The following is a 14,895-nucleotide window of genomic DNA, read 5'->3' on the forward strand; positions in this document are numbered from 1 at the left end:
TGTATTAAAAAAAAAAAAAACAGTATAGTGTTTGAAAATGGTGTGCTATTATTCCTGTTTGAAGAAGAAATTCAGGCTTCTATAATTTGAGGCTATAGAGTAGTGGTTCCCAACCCTCGCTGGCCTGCCAGATAAACTCTAATACCCCATTTTAAGCACCACCTGTCTCTGTAGATTCTCTGTCCTCCAGGTTATGGTAAGAGGAGGCAGCTGGACTCCTCTGTGGTTCTTGGAGACGTTTCACTTCTCATCCAAGAGTCTTCCACAGTTCCAACTGGCTGGTTGAGAGTTAGAGGCAATTAAACACTTGTGGAAACATTTACACCTCGAGAGCTGTTGAGGTGACATGTGTGTAACCCGCAAGACCACCCTGTGAGTTGTTGGTGTCACATGAATACATATAAGATGAACCATGTTTAAGGACCCAAAAGACAGCCCACGCTCACCTGAAAACATGGTAAAATTGAGCAGTGAGATGATAACGTATCCCTGTAATGCATGAATGATAAAATAGACTGGAACTAAGTAGATTTTTTAACAGTCTAACCATTTATTCTGTAACATGAAGACCTAACCATGTACATTCATTGTAACCCTGACTATTTGTACCATTTTTAGAATTACAAAATTCTGCACTGTGGATCAATATCAGTTATTTCATGTTCTGTTATGAGATTGGATTGCAAAAGAAGTCCAGTTGCCCTCTCTCTGTGGACCTACGAATTACTCTACATTTACCGCCATTGTCAAATGAGTCACTCGACAAAAACGGTGGGAAGTGCTGACTTTAGCAGACCAAAAATCATTTAATGTGGCCTTAAAATGAATCATATACCTTCAATAAACAAAGTCCCTGCAATTATGAAACAAAATATATCGAGTTATCAATTGGTGTAATTCTAGCAATGCTTTAAAAATGTCAAGTTAAAAGAATTCTTGTAATTTTAAAATACATTTTACATTGAATAAAGTTTCAAAGTTAAATTAGAATTAAATACATTAAAATATTTTTTGTGCAAATTGTTTTTAATAATATTATATGCACATTACCTGTGAAAACATGTTATGTCTGAGCAATACACTGACTCTAAAGGTCCTGTTGTGTCAGTGGAAGAAGTGCAGTTGGCAAGAACATTTTTTATGTGAGCTTAGTTATTTTTCAGCCTTTTGAACTTGGAATATAACTGAGGATTTCCAGCAATTTCGATTTGGGACAATTTTTGGTTTGTCAAATATAGATCATCAAATATGCCTTTAATTGTGCCATTAAGCTTGACTTGTTGTGGATTCGTCAGTTTTAGAGCTTTAGAGTCAGTTAATGGCAATAGAAAAGGAAAAATATGTAAGAAATACACTTAGTCAGTTAGTCAAAGTGAGCTGGTCAGTTTTTTTAACTGCATTCACGAAAGGACAATACCAATTAAACGTTACATGGAGCTTGCTGTCATACGGGGGTAAACAGAGACAGATTGTCCACATTTAAGTTTACAATTTGATTTGGAATGAAAGCCAAGCCATGAAGTTCCTTTGAGTTACCAAAACACAGAGTTGGGAACCACTGCTTGAGAGCTTCAGATTCTTTCTCTTGTCAGAGATTTAATATAAATTCAAATAAGATGGCAATGTTAAAATTAAATATTACCTGAGTCACTTGTATGTTCATGTCAAAATGGATGTTGTCAGATAAATCCTAGAACAGTACTTGGTATAAGTGCAATACTAATTTTCAAGTCATCTTATTTTATTAACTGTAATACTGGAACAAAAGTCTTGCTGTAAGAATTGAATGAACTTAATGTAAAGTTAGATGATTTTAAGGTTGGTTCTATTTGACTGTGTATAAAAGACAGAAAAAAAGAGGTAAACGTTGACACAGCATTTGCAATTGCAATAGTTACTTATTAGATCAAAGGTCTTACTGACAAATTAAGTTTTAAACATCCATCATTTATGCAGCCTATGAGTGACTGAAACAGACTTTCCTCCTCTGTTATGACTGAATAAAGCCATCAGAAGTATGTTAGTGGACACACCTGTGTATGAATGAGCTACATTTTTCTCTGTCTAATTTGAGATACAGCCCAGCACTGAAATGACCACATTTTACCAAAAATATCACTGAAAATATGGAAGAATCACTTTACTGACAGAGTTGTGGTGAGAATTAAAACGCCGCCGCGTTTCAGCTTGAAGGTTTGCCTTCTGTCACCACTTGTAATTTCATGGAAGCTCTTGGTACTATTGTTAAACCATCCAGTCTGAAAGTGTGCAGCCAGAATGTAAAAATCCACTCAGCAGCCTACTTTTCATGCTTCTCATAAGTGATGTCACTGATGTGTTGCTGCTCTGTTTCCGACTTGATGCTCTGTTCCATTTGTTTCCCCCGTTGTAGTGGTAATTGAACCCACTAGTTCAACACTATTGCAAGGTTGGTATTCTGCCCCAGCATGCATTTTAATTACTACGGTTTGAACGTATTAACTGCATGCTGTAACATGTAAAACATTGTCATTTTCACAAACTGACAGTTTGGCTGCATTGGCACGCTGTATTTGACAAATGAGACTAATCATCTCTTGGCTCTTTCATTCTGTCAAAATTGTAGTGTTTCTCACTTTTAAGTTTGCTCCATGAATGAACTTGTTCTGGTGATCGTGTGACAGGTGTCACGCGAACTGCAGTAGAGATATCATGTGAATCTTTGTGAAAATGGTAAATGCAACCTGTTTTTGTTAACCATGTTTCGTCTTTCTCCTTTGCAAACCTAACTGCCTCTCTGTGTGACGTTGGCTTCATTTTGATTTTTTGCATGCTCTTTTCCCCAATGTAAGTATGCATCATCTTTCATTATTATTGTTTGTGCCTGTGTGACTCTTTGTACCTGTAGTTATAGTGTTTCGATTGTACACTCGAACAACAGTGACAACAACCATAAAAAAGTTGCAGAACTTTGCTTCAGACTGACCTGACTAAAAGATCTAATTAAATTTAATAGTGACTGGATTTTAGAGTCCATGTGTGGAACCCTGCGAATGTTTTTAGAACTGTGGCATGCATAGCTGCAGCAATAGTGCAGAGATAAACGCCTCACCCATCTTGTTAGTCAGTGTGTCCTTGTGACTGCCGCTTGCATCATCTTGTAAGCAAACCTACTTCATTAAGACAGCAGGGCTGTATTAATGGCTTTGATTTTGACTATGAGTGAACATAATTATACTAATAAGCCATATGCAGGATTAGGGATAATCCACTGTGGTACGGTAATTGGAGAGATGCCCCGAAGGAAACTGTGGTGAACTCATGGAAATCCAAGGGAAATGAGTAGTCATTGTGTTGCAAACTTCAAAGTACAATGTTAGAAATTGTCCTTGATCTCCATACAATACATTCATTTAGATGGAACTTGCCTCATCTTTGCAAAGAGCATGGTTCAAATTTTCAGAAATGTATTTGCAAAGTTATCAAGTAATTGCACTCAGAATGCATAACAAAATGGTGATGTTGTGTATTTTTAGCATAAATTTGGCTTCAATTTTTGTGATAGGAAAAGAAAATAAGACATATAATGTACAATTTAACAAGGTCATGTAGTTTAAACGTGGAAAACTGAGGCTGTATTTCATTAATTTGAAATGAACTAGTTAGATAATTTCATAAATTCATCAGTAGACAATGTAACAACCTGAAAACAAAACAGACTTCCAACATCTGTCCGATCACAAATGCCACATGTTTCTGTACAAACGTTCCACATGTTTCTGTAACCAAAGCGGTTGCTATATGTATTATTGTGCAGCCTTCTATGAGCAAACAAATGTTCACAAAACATAATTTAAACTAGCATAAAATCTACAGAGGAATTCTAATTAAACTGGAAATCTGGAAGTTAAAGCTTTTTTTTTATGTGCCACCCAAATTTAGGCACACATAATTTCATTGCTGTAGAAAAAAATGGCTTTCTTTATGACGAGAATGTTGATCAAAGATCAGTTTTAAACCACGTCATTCTAATCAAAGAATGCAGCTAACTGCCACTTCAGGATTAGCAGAATTTACCGTAAATGTGGCTTTCATTGTGCTGTTAGTTCCACAGGAGAATTTTCTCCTGGCTCTGGTTTCCTTTGCTCAGACCCTATTATCATCCAAAATGACACATTCATAATAAGCCAACTCTGCTTGAGAAAACAAGTATTCTCAATGTGATGATTGTCGTGTTACGTGCTTACTGTTACAGAAATTACTTCACTTTGGTAAAAAATCATCTTGTTGGAATAAAACAGGCAGTTACAAAACCATATGGAGAATGTGAAAAGAACTTTTGGGGTATCGATAAAAGTAAATTGGTTAATGATTATGTCAATAATGTATAATTCACAGTCATGTATAAAGAAAGTACACTCTCTTTCTATTCTATGGTTTGACTTGATAGAAAATCATCTGATCCTGTCTAAGTCTTAAAAAACATGCAAGACAACAGCATGTGACATGCTACAGTGTGATTTTTTTTTGTAACAGAAGCTGAGCCAAAATGTGAAACGGCCATAACGGCCTTAAATGGCAATCACTTGAACTAACTGTTTGTTTGTTTTGATGTTATCGGTCTCTCACATGGTTGTGGAGGGATTCTGGCCCACTCTTTTTTCCAACGTTGCTTCATTTCATTGAGGTTTGCAGCATTGGTTTATGCACAGCTCTCTTCAGGTCCCAGCACAGCATTTCAGTCAGGTTGAGCTCTGGACTTTGACTGAACCATTGCAACAGCTTGATTCTTTTCATTTCCGAAGGTTCTGTTGTAGATTTGCTGCTGGGTTTGGGATCATTGTCCTGTTGATGACCCAGTTTCAGCCCAGCTTTAGCTGTCAGACAGATGGCCTCACATTTGACTCTAGAATACTTTGGTATGCAGAGGACTTCATTCAGTGACTGCAAGCTGTCCAGGTCCTATGGCTGCAGAACAAGCCCACACCATCAGCCCTCCACCACTGTGCTTGACAGTTGGTATGAGGCGTTTGTTCTGATATGCTGTGTTTGGTTTTCTCCAAATGTGCTGCTGTGCATTATGACCAAACATCTCCACTTTTTTCCAGAAGTCTTGTGGCACAGCGTAATATGTAATGTTGTTGTTCATCTGATGTTGTATTTACCTAATTTTGAGACCTAGTTAGAAACAAATAGTTTTTTTATTGTGTCTTGAGTGTACTTTCTTTGTCACATGACTGTATCATATCAGTTTATGTACGCTATAAGTAGACTGCAGTAGAAAAATTATTAAAAAAAAAACATTGTGATAGAGCTCTGAGATACTCCAGAGCATTAATTAGTCTTTTTGTGGTATTTTTTCATGAAAAATTGACAAAAATACTGTGTTGTTAGACTCTTGCTGCGTGTTTTATTCCTAAAACTCTCATCTACATCTTACCATACCACAAACTTGTTCGATTCGCTGCATTTCTCGAATAGACCATTAATTACATGGTGATAGTCAGCCTGTCCTCTGTCACTGTTCAAGTCACTGTTGTTTTATTCATATCACACCAAGATCTTATTTGAGGGCCTAAATGTTCCTGTAAAGATGGGCATTCCTAATGCAAATAGGTTTCATTCAGCTGGTAAATTCAACATGTGTTGAATTTGGCAGCTATCTTCCAATTCTTGCAAATACATATCAAGTTCTTTCCCTTCAGCATTGATTTGATGAGGCACATTAGTAGTGTGTAATGTTGAGAGAAGTTTGATAACTCCATAGCTTCTGTCCCAACGTTATATTTGTTACAAATATAATGTCTCCAACAATGGACATGCATGACCTGAAGCCATAGTTTTGCCATTACAGTGGGATGGGAGCTTACATGTTATTTAATTTAAATACCGTCTTGTTGCTATCTCACTGTGAAAAGATAATCATGTAAGATGTAATTACTCTAAATAGCGTAATACTCTTATCAGCAGTCTGGCAGTTCTTTTGTTTTACCATCACATAGGAAGAATCTGTCATGAGTGGCGAAACTTACCCGTTTCTTTTCCCTCTCAGGACCGAGAGCAGTTCAGGATGGCAGCGGCGGTGCGATGGGAGTGCACTCTCACACCTTTCTCCTCTTCATAGTGCTCGTGCCCTTCCTGCTCCGGTTTTGAAGCGGATTTGATTTGAACGCAAGTGTTTTGTGTGCAAGTGTTTGTATGTGTGCGCGTGTGTATTATTTTTTTTTTGTTCCTCAACTGGAAACATAAACTGATGCACAGTGAGTGCATGAATTATCCTGCAAAGCATTGATGTTGACCCACTAAAAAGGTACATACTGAAATAAGATTCTGTTGTTTCTGTCCTTTTAGAGTTCAAAATTGTTTCAAAGGTGACAAAAACAACGAAAAAACCTTTTAAATGATTTTACTTTCAAGTTTTTTCTTATTCCGAATCATCTCTCATTACATCTTGAATTGAATAATTTTCTTGAAACATGGATTTCTGATTCGAATGGACGTGTCTTTATCTTTAACCATACTGCATATTCATCTCAACTCCAGGAAAAGACAAATTTACAGCAAGTGTGTGAGGTGAATGTTAAACACCTCAAAGTCAAACTGAGACAGTGAGGCAGGAAGAATTTAGAATTTAGATTACCCCATGACTTAAAGCCTGGTATTATCATATTTTAATGTATAATAATTCTCATGCAGTCTGATTGTTGAAAGCTGCTGAAAACTGTTTTTGACCGTATTTTTCTTCTCAGCGTTATAGTAATATATTTGGGAGTTGTGTTATGCTAATCTTTCACACTTTAATTTTTCAACGATATTCGATTTTAAATATGTCTGAGGAGGGAAAATATGAAGTTGTAATTATTTACAAATATCCTACTTTTCCGTCTTTGTTGTCTTTTGTTTTTTTCCCTCTCCAACCACCAGATGTACACACACACACACACACACACAAAAAAAGGCATCAAGAATAATTGTTAGATTTAAGTATATACAGTTAGTGGGAGAGGTTGACTTAAGAAACAAACTTATGAAAATGTATTAATGCTGTTGTTACTTTTGACATCATGACATTTTTTCATTGCACAGATTAAAAAAAGAAAAAAATGTACCCGTTCATGTACCAAACCAGCATTTAAGGGTTCGAGATCCATCAGTTAGGGCCTGTTAACAGATAATAAACATGTTTGCATGTACTAAGACACAAATAACCCAAAGACTTTAGCAGTTTATTCACCATGTGTTTTCTTACTCTTTAGATAGTAACGTTTTCTCACAAACAAGAGAAAAACATGGGTGGGGAAAAAGAAAAAAAAAAGCATTTAGATGCTCCTCAACCAAATGTATAATTGGATTGTGAGATGTCCACCAGAACTTGGCATTTCCTGATATTATCAAGAGGAAAATAATTACAACCCCCAGAGTACAGTATTAAACCTGTGACTATAACTGTGATTGATCAGAGGTCTGAACAGAAAGGCCAAAACTGTTGTTTTTTTTGTTTGTTTTTTGTTTTTTTTAATCCATTTGATATATTGCTTGAACTATCACAAAAACAAAGGACACACAAGAAAAATAGAAAATTGTATCTCTGATCAGAGCAGGCAGAGCGCCAGAGGTGTTATTTGAAGCAGCAAAGAAGTGACAGAAACCTTTACCTTATTTTGTTGTGAGAGTGAGGATTTTATGCAAGAATCAGTAACCCCTCACAATACGACAGCAGTAATTAAACCTGGTGATTTATCTTCATCTGCTAGCCGGCACTCGGCCAACAGTCCGGCAGAAAGAAGTGCTGAGTGACACCAACTGAAAAGCCACATTGAGCTTATTTAACACATTCAGTTACTGAGAGTTTTTCCTGTTTTACATTTGTAGGAATTCATTATGACATCAAAAGGAGAAAAAGGGATTTCTTTAATTTGTGCAGCAGTTTCTCGTCTTATGATGTGATTGAGTAGATTTTCACATTTTTCTGATTACATGTGTTCCCATCAATCCAGATTCAGATTGATTCCTAGTTTTGATTTCACAATGATTTAAAAAGAGCAGATGAATATAAATATACATATATCCTCCATTGTTCAAGGTTAAGATACTTAGTAGGAAACTTCCTCACATAAGTCATTAGGTTTTTACACTGATGCACAATATAGTCACAGATGCAGGGCCATCACAGTCACGTACACAGGTTCTAACAGAAGTACCCTTTATTTGTAAAATTTATAGCCTATCCATTCCAGGACCCGTCTATGGGTGCACTTAAAAACTGAAGAATTGAAACTCTTTTTTTCTTTTCTATCAGTACAAGGTACTGTGTGTTGCCTCAACAATTTCTTTTTGGAAATTGAGTTTGAATTCTCAACCCTAGTGAGAGGAAACCCACACAGGATCCAATCTGTCCATGAAAAGGCCCCAGCTTGAGGTTCAAACCAGGGACTTTTAGGCTTTGAGGCGACAGTGCTAACCAGTGTGCCACAGGGTGTTTTCGCATATCATTAGCTTAACAGTAGACCCAAAAAGGATAAACGAGCAAGGCAGAACCTGCACTGTTCATATCCTGTTTTAACTCTCCAAACGTGACCATCTGATTTTTTCAGCTGGCTTGCCTTGGCTCTGGTGAGGTCCTAGTTCATCATCCACATGCACCTCCATTTATGTTTTGAGCTCAGCCCCTTTGTGGCTTTGAAAACAAGCTTTGTGCTCCTTGATGTGACAAAAAAGAGCCAATATCCAAATCAAAGAGGCATGAAACAGATAGGGCCATTATTGAAATTGATCAGGGTAATCATCAGCTGAATCTGACAGGCTAATCGTGGTTACTTTCCACTCATGAGGCAGAGAGAGGGAGAAACTGCAGTGTATTATTCATACAGTGATGTTTGGAAATGACATGGTAATTATTCCATCCTGACTTGAAGGATGGCACCACTGGTCTCACATCTATCCCCCATAGTCATTTCACCACAGCATTTAAGATGAAGTGAAGTTAGATCACCTCCCAGGGAGGTCTGAACTTGGGATCCCTTCAGAAGGATTCACATCAAGCGGTTTTTGTCAAGATGCACAAGCAATCACAACCTCATCTCTTTGACTTCACTTTAAAGGTTAAATCAAAGTGTTACCTGTGAAAACACATTTCATAATGCTTAGCTGAAAATATCAACAAACACACACACACACACACCTTACTTCTTATCTTTCAGTCACACTGACACACACAAATTTTAGGGTAAGAGTTTCTTGTGTACAGTATCTCTGCCTACATTTCTTTTGTAGATAATAGGGCACATGTTGTAAAAAGTGGCTCATTTATTTCATAATTACTACCTCCGAGTAACTGCTCAACAGTTTGTTCAGTTGTTTTATGGTGCAGCGATTACCACCTTAATGTAATATTTAGAGCTCTGTGTGCATTTGTGTGAGCTGTAAGAACTGTAAATGAGGACCCACACGGCAGTTTTCTCAGTATTGTTTCACCTGGAGAATCAAACTACTCCACCGGTTTCCAAATAAACTGCACAGACATCCAAAAGTTTGGAGATCTGGCCTTGATTGCAAATTCAGTTTGATTGATTGTTATTACTCATGATTATTTGTGTCATATCAAATGCAATACAACATAAATTCTTGAGGCAAGCACACTAAATTCTAAAGACAATACTGTTTAAGTGCTAATCTTATGAGCGCAGGTAGATCTGTTCAAACCAGCAGCAGCTGCTGTTAAAATACAACACCTTTTTTTTGTGTTGATACTTAATCTTAAGTAATGAGGTGGTTGTGTAATTTCCTAATGATCCACCTAATAATAGTAATAACATATGGCCATTATTGCAGCACTCCAGAACCCTGCTAATTGTCAACATCAAACTGCAAACTGTAACAAATAAAAGACAGGAAGAGAGGAATCTGATCTGTGATCTGAGCATGACGTAGTCTGTCATTGCAGTGGTGATTGAAAGCAGTCAGTGCCTGTCACATCACTGCAGGGGTATCCTCCTAGATCACATTCGCTAAAGTGTTGGCCTTGGTCTGAGCAGTGTACAGAAGACAGAAATCTTTTTATTTGCTTGCTCTCGAACTCCTGCTGTTCTCGACTTGTAAAAAAGAAAAGTGTGTGGATAAACCTTTACAGGCTGCCTTTCTAGAGGATTCATTTGTTTTAGTTTTTTTTTTTTTTCTGGCCTGAGATCTTTTTGTATGACGTAGGACCAGTGTTCTAAAAGCGTTATGGTTAGCGTAAGCCTCAATGTCACACTTGCAGGGTTGTAAAGTAGTGAAAAAAAAACAAAAAAACTTCATTCTTTTACGTTTTATAAGAAAGTATGATGTTTTGTGTTGCACAGCACAGTTACCATGCTCTGACTCAGAAAAATTCTCTTCGGTGGTCCTCATATTGTCCTGTTAACTGGACTCATCCTCCATTGTAAAAGAGGATGCGAGTCATATTGAATGACAGGCGTAAAGTTCTTGCTAAATACAGAACGTTTCTGAATATGAAACAAATTGCTTCAGAGATTTACAATGGAAAATTTGAATCAATAGGATTTATATGTGTGTTATTTGCAGCAAACACACATCATGGTCAATATATGTCTATGTTCAGGGGGGGGGGGGGGCAAATTCATAATTTGACATAATTAATCATCTCCTGTGGAAAAAAAAGTATACAGTTATACTTGAGTTTCTTTCTGCGTGGCATTTAAAGTGTCGGGCTCTGCATCGACTTATTAGAACAAATTCAAATTATCTCAACTCCCACTAAGCATGACTTTTAAAAAAGGATATGCAAGTCCTATTCAAACAAAACATAATGATAATGATAAACTCTGGCAAACTGGAGAGAGGATCCTTGAAACACACTAATAAAGTTTGATTATGAAAGTGCTCTGAAAAGGCCTCGGTACACATAACTGTCCCTGTTTCTGTCTGACTCCAGCCAGCCAGTTCTGAATCGCAGCCCATGAAGGCTTCTATTTTGGCTGCAGCATTGTATATTTATGTCTATATGACCAATTCCATCGTCTCTTTGAGGCCTGCACAAGGATTGCAGAACTCATTCTGCCTCTCAGCCCGAGCAAACATAGATCGAGTTGGGCTGAGGTTGAGGAAATTCAAAGATGATGATATTTCTTTTATTTGTCTCCATACGTTTAAAGCAAGAAAGCAGTCTTTAAAGAAAGTTATACACCATTTAAGAAAACTGAGTCTGTATTGCACCTACCAGATAGTGCTGTTAATTTTAGGTGTTTTGTGACATTTGTGTGATTTACAAATGGAGTGTGGAAGAGATCATTTTTGGATGTGAACCTTTGTCTCAGCTGCCAGGGGATTTATTAGCAGAGGCATGACATATACTCACAATCTGTTGGGGTCTTTTTTGGGGAATATTCACATAACCAAAACTCTGCCCTTTGCTTGGCTACGTTCACAGGACTCTTCTTAAGATTGGCTTGCTCCTAATGTGGAGGGGACACCGTGCTATTTGGCTAACTGCATTGTAAAGGATTGTTGGTTTATATGTATTTTCTTGATGAAAAGTGTGTGCTTATATTTAAGACTGATAATAATAAAATGTTGTACCTTAAGATCGTGTGTGTTGAATATATTTGTGGTCTTTTAATTAATCTCAGAGGGATAATCAGTCACAACATCAACAGGAACATGTACCACGAGGGTGGCACCCATCCAAAAATAACATAAACCTATTGATTTTACTGCTCCTCAGAAGTTCTGACCTTGGATTGAGCTCACTGTGGTCTGTCCACTAGATTACCAACAACCGCTAACTGCTGTTCTCTAAATGACACCAGTGTGTCCTCCAGCCCTAACACACTGTATTTTAAGGGTTCCGGTACATCAGTTATGCACAACCACACCAGGAGGTATGCCATAACACTAAATCTGTTTCTCTTCCTCCTCCATGAATTCTAATTGCACACAATGCTATAACACCATACAACAGCGATTCCTTTTTTTGGAAATTTCTATAACTATAAGCTGTCACTGGCAGAGATGCTTTTGACCCGGAGCAATGTTTTTCAATGCCACTGTGTGATAGATAATGTAGGATCAGTTCCATTATGTGTACAGAGATTCGTGTTTTGTGGTTTTTATTGCTGTTTTTAAGCAGCGCCAGTCAAAGGGCTCAGCAGTAGATATGACGGCACTCTAAAGCTCTTCAGCCTCAACAGATATTTAATTCATGCAAACATCTGCTCTCTGCATCTAAGGGTTGCTTATTACACCGGAGAATGAACAACGATGCTGTTAAAAAGATAAAAGACTTGTCTTTGTCTTAAGTCACAGACTGTCACCCTTACAGTGAATGCTAACAGAAATGCACAAAACTATTTAAAGCTATGTGATTAATTGCGTTCTGGGCTTTTTTTTTTTTAAATACTCAAACTATCATAATTATCAGCTCATAGTTTGGGACGGCAAGGCAAGACAGATCGGGTTCATTTCTAGACCTTCACCTAAACCTAGAATATTTTCTACACCTTTATTTATCCAGGAGATGATGCCTCTGGAGATTTAAAAACCTATTTTACAAGAGTGTTCTGGTCAAAACAGACAGTGGCATTTGGATAGTTCAACCTTCATGCCTGATCACACAAGAAGGGAGCACAGTTAAATCTGTGTGCCTTGTCCTCACAAAACTTTTGGAACTGGGAACTAAACAATACAGAGATATCGTCCGTTCACCCCTTGGGATGATACTTTTTGAAGCCCAAAGCCACAAAGTCAATCTTTTGATAAAAAAGAAAACTAATATTTTAAAGGAAAGTTACTTTAAAACATCAGAATTCAGCACCAGACCTCTGGTAGCTTGACTTTCCTGTTTGTAGGTCCACCATCTAACCCCTCCAAATGCGGACTGTTTTTGCATATTCAATGTGATGCAGCAGTGTGACTATTACATGAAATGCAGCGACACACTGTTTCTCTTTGTACTAATTTTCATGTCCAGTGTCACATCAAGAAAAAGAAAAATCAGAAGATTACGTTTTCATGACTATGTAAATGTTTTCCCGTGATACTTTGTACTCAGTACATCAAGATACATCATCATATCAGAAAGATTTAATCATTAACTAATTTGCAATGCACCAGTCAGAATAAACTGTAACTGACTTTGGCGACTGTTTTTGGTGATGCCTTTAACTTTCTTTAAAGCACGTCATCTTTAAAGCCTTTAAAGCACATTTCAAGTGTGTTTTTAAATAGTCAAAAAAGGGGAAACCAGATCTTACCACAGACAGGATGCAGAATATCATTTAACTACTCATGCTTAATTATTCAGTCAGTCAAGCAATGCCAAAAGCATCGTGCCAATAAACAAAATGTAAGCAGCATTTATGTTCATTCAAATCTGTGTTTGGCAACGCCAACTAGCTGTAAAGGCATAGATTTGGTTTGATGTGGACAGGCTAGTGTGAACATGCTTAGACAGTTGCATACACGGAACAACTTGCTATCTGACATTCTGTAAATGCTAAATGTCAGACAGTGGGCACAGTATTTATGTTCCAGAATATTCAGTCTGAAGCCCATGGCACTGAGGAAATGTGTGCTGTCTACCTTCTAAATCCCTACTGAAACATTCACTTCTCACACTGATATTTCAACCTAATTAAAGTCAAATTGGAGTGAAAAAATAAACAATTAAGGATCTGTCGGCAAAAGTTATTGATTTCTCATTTCACTCGTTCATTTCTTCCATCGTGGTGAGGAGACCATCTTAATTATTGGTAAACATTTTCAGATTGGAGTGATTGTCTCAGAGGAGAAGAGAGGAATTAGGGAACAGCCCAGTGCGTATCACATCCAAACAAAGTGGCATCTGTGCTGAAAGAAGCCAGACTGCAGCTTCCCTCACGCAAATGCAGATGGTACTGCATTTTCAAATTCACAGTCATATGTGACACATGGAAAAGACATTAGGAAGCACTGCTAACATCAGGTAGTAACGATGAATGATTAAGCCAACAATCTATAGCTATACTGAAGTACACCGGGGTGTAACTAGGGATGTAAAGATAAACCGATATGAATTGGAACTTGATTTTAACATCAAAGACATGGGCTGCAGATCCAGAGTATAACATAAGAGTAGGTATGCAACATTAGTATGCTGGCGTGTGCCAAGGAAGCAGAATCCACACACTAATAAACAATGTCATCCACTGTCCTTCCAGCCCTTCTCAGATCAAGGGGTGAATTTGCCCCTATCATTACACGAGAGGTAAAAACATGTCAGTGAACACAGACACAGTTTACAGTGCACAAACGCCTGGAAATAACTTGGATTTTGACAGAAGAAATGAATAATGGACAATAATGAATGGTCTGTAGACCATGTCAGGACAGATCTGAACACTCACCTAGTGAGATGCTAAGCTGGCCAAGCAACAATAACAACAACACACTAAAGACAGAGATATTAGAACTTCCTCCATCTACAACTGATACACAGCCTAGCAAAATCAAAGGTAGTTACAGAATATATTGCCATTTTTATCGCTGAGACATCTGCATCATATCAAATTGTTTTCCTTAAAGATAAAAAATGAACAGACACCAAATCACATTTTATCCCTTCTATCTATAAATGTATTGAATTGTCTTAAGGGATAGATACACACTAATTAGTTTAGAAAATCAGTTTTAAACTTATATGTCAATAAATAGTCTGATTTCAAACATTTTTCTCATTTGGATAACAGCATGTAATTATATTTATTAAGTATGTAAAAGTGTGTATCAATAGACTTAAAACAGTAAGAAAGTGAAAAGTCACTTTTTTGTTCTTTCTTAAAGCTGGACTATCTTTCTTCTTATCTATGAATCTGTCAGGAATAAAACATTTTTCAAAAGTCATAATTGAAGGAGTCATAAATAATGTTACTGATTAGCTGA

The 14,895-nt window shown here is 37.2% G+C and overlaps 1 protein-coding gene across 2 annotated transcripts in view; it reads left to right on the plus strand.

The window, feature by feature from the left end:
• Positions 1 to 11,561, plus strand: part of ntm (neurotrimin) — a 366,426-nt gene extending 354,865 nt beyond the window's left edge. For both annotated transcript variants that reach the window (XM_072375719.1, XM_072375718.1), the window contains 2 exons: positions 2,393 to 2,428; positions 6,032 to 11,561. In XM_072375719.1, the coding sequence (XP_072231820.1) occupies positions 2,393 to 2,428; positions 6,032 to 6,132 (137 nt within the window). In that variant the 3' untranslated portion in view covers positions 6,133 to 11,561. The remainder of the gene's footprint in view (positions 1 to 2,392; positions 2,429 to 6,031) is intronic.
• Positions 11,562 to 14,895: the final 3,334 nt, after the last annotated feature.

Source organism: Leuresthes tenuis, unplaced genomic scaffold (assembly GCF_036924035.1).
Source record: "Leuresthes tenuis unplaced genomic scaffold, fLeuTen1.0.hap1 SCAF_21, whole genome shotgun sequence".
NCBI lineage: Eukaryota > Metazoa > Chordata > Actinopteri > Atheriniformes > Atherinopsidae > Leuresthes > Leuresthes tenuis.